Consider the following 17,084-nt stretch of genomic DNA (forward strand, 5'->3'; position numbering starts at 1 on the left):
ACCAGTGAATTTTAATGTCTTTATTGGTGATATTTCAAATGGAATTGAGGGTAAAATGTGCCTTTTTGCAGATGACACAAAGGTATGCAACAGGTTAGACACACCAGGAGGGGTAAAACAAATGATTGATGGTCTATGTAGATTAGAGGAATGGTCAAGAGCATGGCAACTACAGTTTAATGCCAAAAAATGCAAAATCATGCACTTGGGTCTCAAAAATCCAAAGTCTAAATATAGTATAATGGAAACCTGTGAGGAAGAGAGGGATCTAGGTGTCACTATTGCAGGGGACTTAAAGGCAGGTAGGCAATGTAACAAAGCAATGAAGAAAGCAAGTCAGATGCTTGGTTGCATAGGGAGAGGTATCAGCAGTAGAAAGAAAGAAGTAATAATGCCACTGTATAGGTCATTGGTACGACCTCATCTGGAGTACTGTGTTCAGTTCTGGAGGCCAAATCTCCAGAAGGATATAAATACATTAGACACTGTACAAAGAAGGGCAACTAAAATGGTGCATGGCCTACATCACAAAACGTACCAGGAAAGACTAAAAGATCTTAATATGTATGGTTTAAAGAGAGAAATGAAAGTGGGGACATGATAGAAAATGTCAAATATATCAAGGGTTTTAACAAGGTACAGGTGGGAGACATTCTTCACAGGAAGGGGAGCAGCAGGACACGAGGACATGCACTGAAACAAGAAGAAATAAGGATCAAATATGGTTGAGGTAACATGTTTAAAAGAAGGGGCAGAGTAGATGGGCCAAGTGGTTCTTATCTGCCATCAAATTCTATGGCTGACATTCTATGGGATGAGAGTTTTTCGCACGTCACTTTTTCGCCCATTATCGCACTTTTTTTAAAACGCATTTTTGCCTTGGATTCGCATATTTAATGAGGTGCGTGTTCCGGCAAGAAAAGTGCGATAATGGGCGATTTTTCGGCATGAAAATGTGCGATTTTTAGGCATGAAAATGTGCGAATTTGAGCTTATGTGCGATTTTGTGTTTGTATAAAAATAAAAAAAAATAAAAAATATTGCGTGGGGTCCCCCCTCCTGAGCATAACCAGCCCCGGGCTCATTGAGCTGGACCTGGTTCAAAAAATACGGGGGACAAAAAGCGTAGGGGTCCCCCGTATTTCTGAAACCAGCCCCGGACTCTTGGACCGGTCCTGGTTCCAAAAATACGGGGGACAAAATATCTGGGGGTCCCCCGTATTTTGAAACCAGCACCGGGCTCCAACAGCCCGCAGTGTCATGCCACAGCCGGGGGACACTTTTTACATAAGGTCCCCCGGCCGTACCATGAGCACCGTGGCTGGTCAGCCTTGGACGGGGTACCTGGAGGAGTGGGGACCCCCCCAATAAAGGGGTCCCCCCCCCCAGGCTTCACCCGTCCAGGGCTGAAGCCCGGGGCTGTCACCGGCGTCCCTGGCCAGTGGACGCCGGCCTGATGGGGTTAAATCTTTCAATCCTAACATTGCTTTATACAGGAGGACTACAAGTACCAGCAGACCTCCCCTGCAGGCTGGGACTTGGAGAACCACAAGTCCCAGCATGCGGGGCATTAATGGGCCCGCTGGGACTTGTAGTCCACCTGTAAAAAGAATGTTAAAAGAAAACACACACACAGAAAAGTAAAACTTTATTACATACACACACACACACACACACACACACATCTCACTTTTACACCCACATACTCACTGATCCAGGATCCAGCGCTGGTCTCCCTTCTGCAGAGCCGGCTACCCCCGCACTGACAGCGGGGACAACCGGCTTTTTCCGATGGAGCTAACACCTTCAGGTCGCGCTGGGACAGCGCGACCTGAAGGTGTTAGCTCCATCGGAGAAAGCCGGTTGTCCCCGCTGTCAGTGCGGGGGTAGCCGGCTCTGCAGAAGGGAGACCAGCGCTGGATCCTGGATCGGTGAGTATGTGGGTGTAAAAGTGAGATGTGTGTGTGTATGTAATAAAGTTTTACTTTTACTTTGTGGTTCTCCAAGTCCCAGCCTGCGGGGGAGGTCTGCTGGTACTTGTAGTCCTCCTGTATAAAGCAATGTTAGGATTGAAAGATTTAACCCCATCAGGCCGGTGTCCACTGGTCAGGGATGCCGGTGACAGCCCCGGGCTTCAGCCCTGGACGGGTGAAGCCTGGGGGGGGACCCCTTTATTGGGGGGGTCCCCACTCCTCCAGGTACCCTGTCCAAGGCTGACCAGCCACGGTGCTCATGGTACGGCCGGGGGACCTTATGTAAAAAGTGTCCCCCGGCTGTGGCATGACACTGCGGGCTGTTGAAGCCCGGTGCTGGTTTCAAAATACGGGGGACCCCCAGATTTTTTGTCCCCCATATTTTTGGAACCAGGACCGGTCCAAGAGTCCGGGGCTGGTTTCAGAAATACGGGGGACCCCTACGTTTTTTGTCCCCCATATTTTTGGAACCAGGTCCGGCTCAATGAGCCCGGGGCTGGTTATGCTCAGGAGGGGGGACCCCACGCAATATTTTTCTTAAAAAAAACCACACATTTTTTACCACAGAACCATGCACAGATCTCAATGATCTGTGCAGGGTTCTGGCCAACTCGCATATCAGAACCTGGTCTGATTTTTTGCCGAATTTAAGACACATTTCCCAAATTCGCATCTCATTAAATATGCGATTTGTATACTTTTCAATGGGAAAACATCTGGAAGCAGGTTCCGGCGCGAGTTAAAATCGCACTTTGTAAAAGTGCGATTTTGCGGCAAAATCTGCGATTTTTGCAGTTTTCCGCATCTCATTAAATATGCGAAAACGGGATTTCGGCCGTTTTTTGCGCAAATTTTGCCAAAAAACACAAATCTCATCCCATAGAATGTCACCCTATGTTTCTATGATAAATCGCGTGTGACTTCCTCCCTTTCCCAGGGAGCTGTCAGGATGATTAGGGGTCACTTGTCTATGTACAGATGGGTCAGGTCCCATCTTTGCAGGGGATGGCGCTGGCGTCGCCAGCCGCCATCCCCCGCCAGCGCCATGGCGATGGTGAGAAGGGGACGCACGCGCACGAGAGGGCGCGCGCGTCCCCTTCCGACGGCGCTTCCATCAGTTCCCCGGGTCCCCGCCGGCTTGCCGGCGGTAACCCGGGGTCCCCGCCGCCTGCCCGCACCCCCCACTAACCCCCCCTAACCCTGTCCGTCTCCCTGAGGCGGAGACGGACAGGGTTTCCGTCGCGCTAGCGACGGAGACTGAGACGCGCGTGCGCGTGAGATGCACGTGCGTCTCAGTCTCCTCGCTGGCGAGGCTGCTGGCGGGTCGCCAGCGCGTACGTTCTGGCGACCCGCCAGCAAGGATGGGTACAGTAACATACTGGGACTTGCGAGAATCAATAATTGATTTTAACCACTTTATTTACATAAAATCAAACAACATTTGTTACATACTGTACTTATCTAGGGAGTGTTGCCCTTTCTGTCCTCCCATGGTGGCAGAGGATAACTGCAGCCAGAGACATCACTCACTGTGGAGGCACTTTCTGTACTGTGTATTTGTGTGCGCTCATTTACTGTTTATTCAGGAGAGATGTGCTGCACAAACAGGCCTTTAGCTCTGCATATATGCATAAAGTGGGATATGTATTCTACACTTTGTGATTTACTCTTCGATATAAAGTACCATTATGATAATAATACCTTCTTTTTGTTTTATAGAAATAAGTTGGCTTTCACCCAGAGCCGCGCTGCCAGTTACTTCTTTGATGGTACTGGCTATGCTGTAGTACGCAATATTGAAAGAAGAGGCCGCTTTACACAAGTCACTCGCTTTGACATTGAAGTTCGAACACCTGTAGATAATGCGCTTATTTTCCTAATGGTGAATGGAGTAAGTACTTTGCTACTTATGATGCTATAATGGATTATAGTTTTAATTCAATTTACCCACAACAATTTTATTATTCCACAGACTAAATTCTTTAGCCTGGAAATACAAGATGGCTACCTAAGGCTGACGTATGACTTTGGCTTCAGTAAAGGCCCTGTACTTCTTGACGACTCAATGAAGAAAGCCCAGATTAATGATGCAAGATATCATGAGGTACTGTATTTTCTCAAGCCCTCACCATTATTTTCTATGCTTGAGTAATCTGTATCTTTAAACAGGTACTACAACACTCAAAATAAAAATACAGTACGCTGGAGATTTAGGTACTTGTGTAGTTTCATGGCGCCAGTATGGCGCCGTGCGTCTGAGTTCCCTTGTGGGGCTCGCTTCGCTCGCCCATGCTGCGGGCTCGGTGGCTCGCTACGCTCGCCACGCTATTTAAAATCAACTCCATGCCGACATGGATAGTGGGGGTATGTTGTATGTAATTGTTGCATAATTTTCTATATTGAGAATACAGTATCTGTAAACATTATTTTGCATAATGAAGCTCACAGATGAACCACAGACTTCACTGCCAAATTTCATTTTCCAGATTTCTGTAATTTATCACAATTCCAAGAAGATGATTTTGGTGGTTGACAGAAAACATGTGAAGAGTGTTGACAATGATAAGACTTCAATTCCATTCTCTGACATTTACATAGGTGGTGCTCCTTCACACATTCTGGAAAGGTATGTACATTCTTCTCAATAACAGGATAGAAGACTGACTGTGGGCAAGAAAGCTGTGTCAATAAGGTTATTATTGGAACAGAACACAATTACACTGACAATCACATGCACATGTTGGAAGCACAGTAAGTTTATTCATGAGAATCACACAAAGCTGTCGGGAAAAAACACATTTTACAAAAATAAAACTCTACGGTAAAGTTATACAGTATTCTAAAGTATGTGTCCCATTCGTAAAAGATGATCATTTTAATTTCTTGTTTTAACATAACTTAACACTTATCAATTATTAACACATATAGTGGGTGGTAAAAAAGAGGCTGATTTAATGGTGAACGTTATTTCAATAATTTCACAATTATCCTATGGTTTTGGACTGCGCGTATGCAGATCTGTGGATGCAATGTCGATCATTTTCCCCCAAACACTGCAGCATGGTTGACATGCCGCTGGAGTTTTGGCAGCAATGATGAGGCGGCAATACGACACCATTAGGTCGACATGCATGACATGGGTTAGGTTGACAGTTCATTAGGTCGACACAAGCATTAGGTTGACATGGGGAAGGTCAATAGTCAAATGTTGACAAGGGGTTTTTCACCTTTTTTGTTTTGAGCTGACACGTGCCGACAGGTGGTATTTCATGCCCTAGCATCCACTAGGGCGTGGTGGGAGAATAAAATAGGCACCGTAAACGAAGCACTTTTTTTAGTATCCATGTCGACTGTGTTGAAATTCGGGACAAAAAAGAGAAAAACCCCATGTCAACCTTTTCCCCATGTCGACCTAATGTATGTGTCGACCTCACCCAAGTCGACCTTCAGTCACGTTGACCTTCATGCATGTCGACCTTCAGTCATGGCAACCTTCATGCATGTTGACCTAGTGGTGTCGACCTAATTGCTGTCAATCCCATTCCCCATAAAACGGGGTCTTTTTGGCCTTGATTTCTGGCTTGTTTGATGTCCCCTCAGGTCCAATGCGCAGTCCCGTGCGCATCGGACCTGTGTCGGGTGGTCGGACCTACCGGCCCTCCAACCACCTGACCTTGGAGCTGGCGGCGAGACAAATTGTGAGGGATCGCATGCATCCCTGCCTCCTCGGAAGGTCCCAGGCGGCTAGCAGGGTATTGGGTGTCCGTACGCTGCTGCGAAACATTGCAGCAGTGTATGGGCACCTTTATCTTCAGATGTAGAAGTGGATCAAGTCTGCAATAGATGTCTTTTTTACTTCAGACACCTACAGCAGCTTTTACACAGACACAGCAGCTGTGCTACTACAGGCTCTTACCCATCTGATTGCCAATTGAATTTGTCAAAAATAGTTGTGAAAATTGCCAAGCAAATGTTTTTTTTCATCATAATGACCAGTAATGTTTCCCTTACACAAGAAATATAATCTTTTTTTACACAACATGATGCTGGCATTTTTAGGGGATAGTTTGCACATCTCTCACAGAGAGTGAGTAAAGTAGATGATGAAGTAATGAGATTTTGTGTTCTAAAATAAAGTTGTTGTGAGCATTATGAATACTGTAGCTAGCAGTTAGATCCAGAGCACATTATTCTGTAGAACATTATAAATATAGTACAACTGAGAAGTTATTATAAAATGTAAAGCTGCTACTATTAGCTATGTAATAAATAATATTTATCATCTGCAGTATGAGGACTCACCTAGCTGCAGACATTGCATATCGAGGATGCATGAAAAGTTTCCAGTTCCAGAAAAAAGATTTCAATCTCTTAGAAGAACCAGAAACCATTGGAATAAGTTATGGCTGCCCTGAGGAGTCACTTGTAAGTTGTATGATTTACCGGGTTTGTAATCTAATAATTGCTTTTAGTTTATAGTCAAGAAGCTAAAAAAATGATTCATCGTACTGTACTGAAGATCAGTTTATGCATTGCTAAGGGCAACATCAACTATTTTTATTCACAAGGAGAAAGAATGCAGGTGCACTATTCAAACATTATTTAGCTGGCCTAGTAGTGTCCGATACCCTACACTTTAAATGTTAGGGACTTACCCGATTATGAGGTGCCAGTGCATTGTGGGTAAATCCATAAAATTATCCAAGGAACCTCTATTTAATTACAAAACCTATTGTAAAAATATATTACAATTCTAATTAGTAAAGTTTGAATATCACACATGCATTCTTTCTCTTTAGGTATGACATATTGAGGTGGATCCTATTAGCCCCAATGATTGCATTAGGTGCCTCACTTTCACTTGTCGCACAACAGTGAATCATTTGTTATGAATTCAAAGGATGAAAATTTGTGTGGCTGGCATTTAAATGCCATGGTAAAAGCATCTCACATCCTACACAATTAATAGGATCAACCCAGGGGCAAACGCAGGATTTATGAATGAGGGTTTCCAGTGAGTGGGTGGGGCCAAATATAGGGGGCGGAGATGGGGGGTATTATGCGCTCTGTAATCTGCCATTGTGCCTTCTAATAATAAAGTGACATGCAGTATAGAAATGGTGGCATTCACCATTTACAATATATAGCATGGCATCAGGCAGGCGGCACTCTTATGGACTTGCAAGGATGGCATACAGGACACATGTCTGCTTATCGATGTTTCAAATTTTTGTCCTGTACCATCATTGCAATTCCATAACAGTGTGTGTGTGTGTGTGTGTGTGTGTGTATATATATATATATATATATATATATATATATACACATATAGATTTCCCAGATCTCACATCTTACCCTGGCAATGTAGACCCCCACCTCCAAGACAAATATCCCCCCAGCACAGTAGACCCCCCTGAGACATGTCTTCCCCAGCACAGTAGACACGCGCCCACCTCTGAGGCAGAACTTTAGACCCACTTTCTGCATAAGATAGCTCTACCCCCAGTACAGAAGATCTACAACCTGGTGGGTTGGGAATTGGAGCGCTCTTTTCTCATACAGTATGTCAGCTCCTCTGCAGACAGGACGCTGATGCTCTACTTACAAAGACAGGCAGACCGGCTGTAGTGCTGGGCGGCAGCTTTAGCTCACCCAATTAGTGGTGGCAGGCAGTATCAGTGAGATAAAGATAGAAATGACCTGTGAGTGTGATCCTGTATGTGGCGGTGTATAATGCCTAATTGGCTTGCCAGTCCTGGCAGCAGCTCCCCCTACCCCTGGATTCAGCCAGCTCACAGCAACAGTGCAGCCGTCTCTGTGAATGAGGAGGCAGCTGCCGCGTCCCTGACTGCTCCTCCGGCTCCACTCCAAAAATAAAAAATGAGTCACCTTTGTCGATGATCGGCAGCAGGAGAGGGGTTCTAGGTACTCAGAAACCCCCCTGCTTGCACTACTGAAACCCCATTGTACCTGTCATCCTATTGCATGGCGACCATTTGGTGTTGTCCTAATTACTGTCAACCTAAGTAATGTACATGTACTATACCACACCACATGACATTCATCTAAAGTTTAACTAAAAAATGTAATGTCAATTTCATAATATATTTTTAAACTTATAAATAGCTGTTAATTATGTCATTGATTATTCCCTTTTTGACCATAGATGTCTCGGAGTGCATATTTTAATGGACAAAGCTATATTGCATCCAATCAGAAGTTAGCTCCCTTTAATGCTTTTGAAGGGGGTTTTAGCTTTACCACATTACAGCCAAGTGGACTCTTGCTCTATCACTCTGAAGGGGTGAGTACAAATTTGTCATCATAATAATTGTCTTTTATGAAATACGTTTTGTTTTTGTTTTGTTTTTTTAAATATAGACTATCATTCATAGTAAAATGCTAGGTTATTTGTCAATAATGAACTTACATTGTATGTTTTCAAATATGTAGAGGCTTGGTATTACTGGGTAACTGGGAGTACTTATTAGAACAATATAATATTTTCTACATAAAATATTTTTACAGATAGTTAAATTCTGAATGAGATATCATCAGAACAATAACATATTTTAAAGCAGAGTTCTCATTCAAAGCACAATCCTTTTCACATAGCAAACTGCTGAAAGTAAGCCCAGCAAGCAGTAGGAGTGTGAGGAAGACCAATAGTAATGTCTGCTCATATAAAGTTCATAAAAATTATTTCTCAATAGTGTCTAGATGTTATACAGTATGTACCCCGGCCTTTTGCACTGCATTCCAGACACTGATCTCCCTCCTGCAGTGGAATACAGGGATTTCTTAGAAATGCAGGAACACAGCAGAGTGCAGGCTATCCCTCCATCTCTACAAAGAATACAGATAATGCAGGATAGGGTGTGATCCTCTATGCCAGTGGTTCTCAACCTTTAATATGTCCTAGCAGCAGTGGCGTAACTATAGCTCCGCAGCCCCCGCAGTGGCGGGGAGGCGCAGAGAAAGTTTGGGCGCCGGGGGTCTGCGGGGCTATAGTTACCCACTGCTGTCTGCGGTACCTGCCTGCTGTGCTGTCACAGTCCCGTCTCTCCTAGCGCTGGCTTCTGCTTCTATAATGAAAACGGACACTTAGAAAATGGCTGCCCCCATACTGCAGACAGTTTTCTGTCTGTAGTATGGGGGCAGCCATTTTCTAAGAGTCACTTTTCATTGTTAGCAGCAGGAGCCAGCGCTGGGACTGCAGACAGCAGCGGGTGGGCAGGAATGGGCAATTTTTTTTGCGGCGGGGGGGGCGCATAATAAGTAGTTACACCACTGCCTAGCAGGTTATGTTTTTAGGAATTGTTGTGGAAGCAGGTGTGATCATTACTGACCCAGTCAAAACGTTACTTACCTGGGCAGGATTAAAGAAGTCCACAAAATATGACCTGTCGGTGGTATTTGGGGACTAGATTTAAAAATCACTGATCTAGACTATATTATACTAATAGCTGACCATACATCAGAACGATTTCAGGCCCAAATGCACAATTTTGATGGGCTGTATGGCGCATTGTGTGTGTTTGAGTGCATATCGTGAGGTGTTTTGGTACAATGCTTGTACAGATACAGATCTTATATGTTGCACGTAAGATCTGAAGATGCTGCTAATGGACAATATACTGGGAGTTGCAGATCTTATGTGAAATTACACACAGCGGGTGACATTCTATGGGATGCGATTTTGCTTATTTTGCGGTAATTAGACCACAAAATGGCGATATCGCATTTTTCATAGAAATCGCAAATTTAATGTGATGCGCTCAGGGACTGAAATCGCATATTGTGTGCGTTAAGGTATGCTGAATAAAAATGCGAGATTAATTCGCATTTTTATCGCATCCAGATGTTTTCGTATAGAAAACTATACAAGTCGCTTATTTAATGCAATGCGCATTTGCACATCGCATTATTTAGGCGACTAATTATCGCACTTATTTCAGACCAGGGTCTGTTAGGCGAATTAGCCGGAACCCTGCACAGATCGCAATGTTCTGTGCAGGGTTCTGCTGTAAAAAATAAAAGAAAGGGTTAAAAAAAAAAAATACCGAGCGCGGGGTCCCCCGCCCGAGTATAACCAGCCCCGGGCTCACTGAGCCGGTGCTGGTGACATAAAATCAGGGTCCCCGACAAATAGGGGTCCCCTTGATTTTATGAAACCAGCACCAGACTCAAGGTCCGGCGCTGGTTCCCAAAATACGGGGGACAAAGTGACTAGGGGTCCCCCGTATTTTAAGAACCAGCACCGGACACAACCAGCCAGCAGGGTAATGCCACAGCCGGGGGAAACTTATTATATAAGCTCCCGCGGCCAAAGCATTAACCCCCTGGCTGGTCAGCATGGGCAGGGGTCCTGGGGAAGTGGGGACCCCCCCAATGAAGGGGTCCCCCCCCCTCCAGGACTTACCAGCCCATGCTGATAGTCCGGGGCTGTCCCCGATGCCCCTGGGTGGTGGGCATCGGGCTGATGATTTGTGTAAAAAAAAAGAATTACAACTATTGTTTTATACTGGCGAACTATCAGTCCCAGCAAGCCTACCCCGCATGCTGGGACTTAGGGAACCCCAAGTCCCAGCATGCAGGGCATTAAAGGGCCCGCTGGCACTTGTAGTTCTGCAGTGCAAAAAATAGTTCACAAAATCACACTGACACACTGTAAAATAAAACTTTAATACACACAAAACACACACACACTGATACTTACCTACCTTGAGCCCGTAGGTCGGTCCCTGGATCCTGGGTCCGTCCTCCGGGGCTCCAGGGCAGAAGAGTCCGGTTCCGGGGCCTTGGTCCTGGTTCCGGGGCTGGTCCTGGGGTTCCGGGGCTCCTGGGCTGCAGAATCCGGGGTCCGGGATCCGAGGTAGTCCCCAGGGGTACCTAAGGAAGCAAATCCAACTTACCTGGTCCCCGGCGGCGACCTCGGACTCCTCACCGGTGACTGCGCTTCTCCCATCTGGTACCCGGCTTGCAGGACTTTGACCGGCGCTGAGATGTTTCCTCCTCGGCGTCTCTGGACAGAATGATTTCTTGGCCAATCAGGAGCCGAGAAAGTCGGCTCCTGATTGGCCAGAAATCATTCTAACTAGAGACGCCGAGGAGGAAACATCTCTGCTCTAGATGCGCTGAGATGTTACTTCCTCGGCGTCTGTATTCAGAATGATTTCTGGCCAATCAGGAGCCGACTTTCTCGGCTCCTGATTGGCCAAGAAATCATTCTGTCCAGAGACGCCGAGGAGGAAACATCTCAGCGCCGGTCAAAGTCCTGCAAGCCGGGTACCAGGTAAGTTGGATTTGCTTCCTTAGGTACCCCTGGGGACTACCTCGGATCCCGGACCCCGGATTCTGCAGCCCAGGAGCCCCGGAACCCCAGGACCAGCCCCGGAACCAGGACCAAGGCCCCGGAACCGGACTCTTCTGCCCTGGAGCCCCGGAGGACGGACCCAGGATCCAGGGACCGACCTACGGGCTCAAGGTAGGTAAGTATCAGTGTGTGTGTGTTTTGTGTGTATTAAAGTTTTATTTTACAGTGTGTCAGTGTGATTTTGTGAACTATTTTTTGCACTGCAGAACTACAAGTGCCAGTGGGCCCTTTAATGCCCCGCATGCTGGGACTTGTGGTTCCCCAAGTCCCAGCATGCGGGGTAGGCTTGCTGGGACTGATAGTTCGCCAGTATAAAACAATAGTTGTAATTCTTTTTTTTTACACAAATCATCAGCCCGATGCCCACCGCCCAGGGGCATCGGGGACAGCCCCGGACTATCAGCATGGGCTGGTAAGTCCTGGAGGTGGGGGACCCCTTCATTGGGGGGGTCCCCACTTCCCCAGGACCCCTGCCCATGCTGACCAGCCAGGGGGTTAATGCTTTGACCGCGGGAGCTTATATAATAAGTTTCCCCCGGCTGTGGCATTACCCTGCTGGCTGGTTGTGTCCGGTGCTGGTTCTTAAAATACGGGGGACCCCTAGTCACTTTGTCCCCCGTATTTTGGGAACCAGCGCCGGACCTTGAGTCTGGTGCTGGTTTCATAAAATCAAGGGGACCCCTATTTGGCGGGGACCCTGATTTTATGTCACCAGCACCGGCTCAGTGAGCCCGGGGCTGGTTATACTCGGGCGGGGGACCCCGCGCTCGTTTTTTTTTTTTACACTTTGCGCTGTCCTGCAAATGTGCGATTTTTAGACATGAAAATCGCACATTTTCAGGACTAAATACAGCGCACCACTTCGCTGCAAATCGCCCCCTTCGCACTTTTCAGCCTCCAATGCGCATCACATTAAATATGCGCATTTTGACTGAAAAATGCGATTTTAAAATAGGCGATTTGCGGCGATGTGGTGCGCAAATAAAACATGCGCATTTAGCGCATCCCATAGAATGTCACCAAATAGATCTATTGTGTGTTTGGGAAGCTGCTGGAGACATTGTTATATCTATTGAAAATAGATTGTATTTCTTAATTATATATAGCACCTTCTAAAAGATAATAGATTGAATCTGATTGGTTGCTATGGGCAACATCCAATATTCAATAGGACTCCCCTATTAGTAAATTTACCTCATATAGTTGACCATAGCAACATCCTGGGCCAAATGTAATAGGGTGCGATTTTTTAGAAATGTGTGCATTTTTAGGCAAAATTGTAAAAAAAATTGCACATTTACCAAAAATCACACATGAAATACGGGGCGATTGCACAATTTTGCCATGATCAAAAAAATCACACATCAGAAATCGCATCCAGATGTTTTCACATTGAAAAGTATAGAAATCCTAAATATACAAGGGTGCAATTTTTTTGAAATGCACAGCAAACCTTATCAAAAATCACCACAATAATAGACCATATTCTGGTTGATGAGTTTGACAGAAGCATGCACAGATAAGTCAGATCCGTGCCTGCTTCTGCCTGGAAAAGTGTACAAATACTGTAGTTTGAAGAAAATAAAAAATGGCGTGGGTCTCCCCCTCACAGGCATAACCAGCCCCGGGCTCTTTGAGCTAGTCCTGGTTCCAGAAATATAGGGAAAAATAAATAGGGTTCCCCAGTATTTTAAAAACCAGCATCAGGCTCTTGGACCGGTCCTGGTTCTAAAAATACGAGGGACCAGCACCAGGCGCCAAGTCTCCCCTGCATGCAAATACTTGAAGAACCACAAGTACCTGCTTGCGGGGCAATATAGGGCCTGCTGCGACTTGTATTTCCACAGCCAAACCATTCTACAATAAATACACACACCATGAAACTGAAAGTTTACTTACATACATAATGTACATTATACTTATCTATATTCCCACTAAATTTGGTCCTCTTCTCCAGTAGAATTTAATAGGGAGCTGTAAGCCAAAAAAAATTAACTTCCTAGATCCAATGTTGATTGTGTCATCTTTGTTCCAAGTAAGCATCCAAGGGTTTAAAAAAAAAAAACTCTGTCCCGATCCCTTGGACTGAGGAGCAGCATGTGGGTTGACAAATTTAGCTTCTCCGCTTAACCCACCGGGATTCCCACTAACGTTAGTCAATGGGAATCCCCTCAGCCAATTAACGAATGAGCTCTCGCTGGGAATTGGCTGGCCGCATGCCATTGAAGTCAATGTTACCCTACTGACTGTTGGAGCCCAGTGCAGGTTTAAAAAATCTGGGTGTTCCCTACTTCTTTTGTCCCTGTATTTTTGGAACCAGGACCGGCTCAAAGAGCCCGATGCTGGTTATGTTCAGGAGGGTTGACCATACGCCAATGTAGAATACATGTAGCATATCACATTTTGCAGTGTAATCCAGGTCTGCATGGAGACACCCCACTTTTCCAATCACAGTGACAACAAACTGTGTGAAGTCTGGTCTGGGATCTATTCTGAAGGGTGTAAGAGGAGGAATAGGGTGGTGGTTGGGAAGGAAAGAGGAATTGAAAAAAATATTTAAGCTTTGCCTTGCACAACAGCTAGTCTACAGTAAAGGTGGAAAGTGTGCACAGGTGTCGTAATTAGCATTGCTAGTTCTAACTTGACCAGCCATCATTTTAGCTCATTTAGTGATACCAACACCGGGGCATATTTTTCAATCCCGGAATTCGGGATTGGAAAATGCTTAATCCTAGGATTCCTGGGATTGGCCTCCCTAATAAATTATTTAGGCGTCTAACACACTGCTACTGAGCAGTATCGATAGACAGCACCACTGTGGTAGTCTCTTTCCAAGAAACAGCATGATAGCTTTCACATTTCTGACTTTCTACAGATATAAATGTTTGCAGGCGAATTACTGCTTGTACAGTACATGCGAATAATAACACTGTGTTTGCTGCTTGTGGTATAACACAAATATACTTCTGTTTATTTTTTGCAGGCTGATGTGTTTTCTGTTTCCATTGATAAAGGTTTTGTAGTCTTAACTATAAAAGATATAACCGTCCAGTCGAAAAACATGCACTACAACGATGGTAATAGTCACTTCATTGTTGCATCAGTGTCACCAAACAGGTACATGATCTTCTTTAGTAAACATTTATTCTTCCACTTAAGTTTTAACATAAACACCAGACTTTCCTTTATGTAAGCTTTAATAATTGTAGCTCGTTCACTGCAATATTTATGATTAGAAATACATTTATGTCCTCATACTCCTATCCATTAGTGCCATATGACGCAAGACACCTGGCAGAACTTAGGCACTCTGCCACAGGTAGTGTTTCCCATGCTTGAATAGCTGTATAGCGATGCGATTGCAAAAATGTGTGGCGAGGCTTTGCCCTGTGCTGTCCTGTCCATATGCTAATGCTGGGATTTGTAGTTTTGCGATTATTTGCAAACCTACAACTCGAGCTGAAGGCACCCTAAGAATAATCCCTGATAACTGCCAGCATAGGGGGGAGGAGTGCACCACATCAGTCTAATTAGTTAGCCCCCAGAAAACTAGCAGCGGTACCTCGAAAGTATTTAGGATTAGTAATTCTGTTGCAAAAGAATTGGTATAAAGTATTAAAGTAAGATGAGCATTTTAATAAAAAGTTGCATGACATGACTAAATCGCAAGGGATTCGTTTTTAAGTGCAAAATAATTGGTATTGTAACTATGGTATTAGATTCATATACATAAACAGTTGCATGGCACGGCTTAGCCACAAAGTCTGCTTGATAATAGGTGTATATGGACAAATCTGTATATCAAAATTTATTTTATTTACATTTCAGCAGACATACAGTAGATATGGTTCAAAGGTTGGGCAGTTGGAGGTGCACTTGGTTAATAGACAAACTGCATCATACTGTAGCGGAGGGGCAGGATGATTCCCATCAGCTGCCAGGGTCCTTGGACAGCCCCCAGCATAAGAAACAGGGCCGTCTTGCATTTATACCCCCAAAATGATATGTACCAGGGGACGTTGGCACAAGTCCGTTTCACACATACTAATCTCCCATGGACACTTCTGATAATGTTAGGAGCTATGGGTTAATAAAAATATCAAATGAAAATGTAAATCTCAGTACTTTAGTGATGGATACACAAATTTTTCTTGCAGGTATCATCTCCTGGTGGATGAGTCAGATATCAATTTCCAGGATATGGATAAAAAAGACATAACCCCTCCAGAGACAAGAAAGTTCTTCTTTGGAGGCTCTCCTAGTAGTGGATCACATGCTAATTTTACAGGATGCATCAGCAATGCTTACTTCAACAGGTTTGTCCTCCCTGATATTAATTGACCAGCTTGTGTAGATGTAAAAACTTATAAAGGGTAACATTTTGAAGGAAGCAGACTTTTTGGGGTTGAAATAACACCTACATCAAGAACAGAAAGATAAGATTATATGCCTTATATATTATCTCCTAGTGAGTATGTTTAGAATTTACAGTTCACTGGCATGCAGCCTTACTGTATTTCTTTCTGGGTTTTGGTATATTTTGTTGACAATAATCACTTATAATGTCAACATCCTGTCTTATGCTCTTTAGAAGGTTTACAAAATGTCCGCCAAAAGAAAAGTCCAAATTAGAGACGTATATAAGATGTTCCAACCAATTACATGCTATATTTTAACACTACAGTTGTGAAACTTGACACCAGGGCCGGCGCTACCCACTCAGCAGCTCCTGCAAAGCAGGGAGGCGCCATGCTGAAAAGACGCTGTCTCCCTCCCTGCTCTGCTAAAGCTGCCTCAGCCCTCACTGTCTGCCTCCTGCACGCCGCCCGCAGCACCTGTCTGACAGCGGGCAGCAGTATGGAGAGGCTGAGCAGCTCCCTGCACCGCGCAAACACTGTCCTCCTCCTGCGACCTGCCCCCTCTTCCTCACGGACACTTGCGCTGAGGCATGTAGCGCTGTCTATGAATGCCTGGATGACATGTCATGTCCGGATCCGCACCCCTACCAATTGCTCCCTGCGTCTGTCAGCTGTCAATCAAATGACGAACAGGCAGCAGCGCTGCCTCCCTCTTCTCAGTGTGCTGTGCCAGTGCCACTGCCAGTCCTCAACACTCCGCCCCCTCTATCTCCTCCCCTCACCTTCCATCTCCTCCTCTCCCCTCCTTTCCCCCTCAGTCACGAGTGCTGCACATACTTTTTGTACTGCTTTCGGATTGCATCGAACACACATTGCATGCATGCCGTGCGATGCGATCTAGCACATAACGTATGCGATTCTCCCAGCGTGTATGGGTACCTTTAGTGCCTGCAACATTTTGCCGAACAGCACTGAGATGGTGTATGCATCCATGTACATGCACCCGAGATCCTCCATAGGATCGCATGTTGCATACACTCTCACAATCGGGCTGCAGCTTGTTGCAATGGCAATGTGAAAGGGCGCAAAATGTATGGTTTGCAGGAGGGCGCCGGACACCCTAGCACCGGCCCTGCTTGACACACAATAGCACATCAATTATTCACAAGAGTGTCCAAAACATCACTGCTATGAAATGCAATAACCAATCACACTTCTCCTGTCACACTGTAGTGGTGCAGTCTGACACATGGAACTATGTTTGCCATGTTATAAACCACATCCTGAGATGCTGACTGAAATACTTAACTCTACAAGTAATATAGATTGGAAGAGTTCTAAGTAATCATTATCATTATTTATTTTTTACTTAATTAC

The 17,084-nt window shown here is 45.2% G+C and overlaps 1 protein-coding gene across 2 annotated transcripts in view; it reads left to right on the plus strand.

Annotated features, from left to right (window-relative positions):
• The window catches only part of LAMA4 (laminin subunit alpha 4), a 150,233-nt gene that overhangs the window by 120,261 nt on the left and 12,888 nt on the right, over positions 1–17,084 (plus strand). For both annotated transcript variants that reach the window (XM_083176871.1, XM_083176872.1), the window contains exons 25-31: positions 3,693–3,864; positions 3,946–4,077; positions 4,460–4,599; positions 6,263–6,398; positions 8,140–8,277; positions 14,333–14,466; positions 15,507–15,665. In XM_083176871.1, coding sequence (XP_083032997.1) covers positions 3,693–3,864; positions 3,946–4,077; positions 4,460–4,599; positions 6,263–6,398; positions 8,140–8,277; positions 14,333–14,466; positions 15,507–15,665 — 1,011 coding nt within the window. The remainder of the gene's footprint in view (positions 1–3,692; positions 3,865–3,945; positions 4,078–4,459; positions 4,600–6,262; positions 6,399–8,139; positions 8,278–14,332; positions 14,467–15,506; positions 15,666–17,084) is intronic.

The sequence above is a fragment of the Crinia signifera genome, chromosome 3 (assembly GCF_055691185.1).
Source record: "Crinia signifera chromosome 3, ASM5569118v1, whole genome shotgun sequence".
In the NCBI taxonomy this organism is placed as follows: domain Eukaryota; kingdom Metazoa; phylum Chordata; class Amphibia; order Anura; family Myobatrachidae; genus Crinia; species Crinia signifera.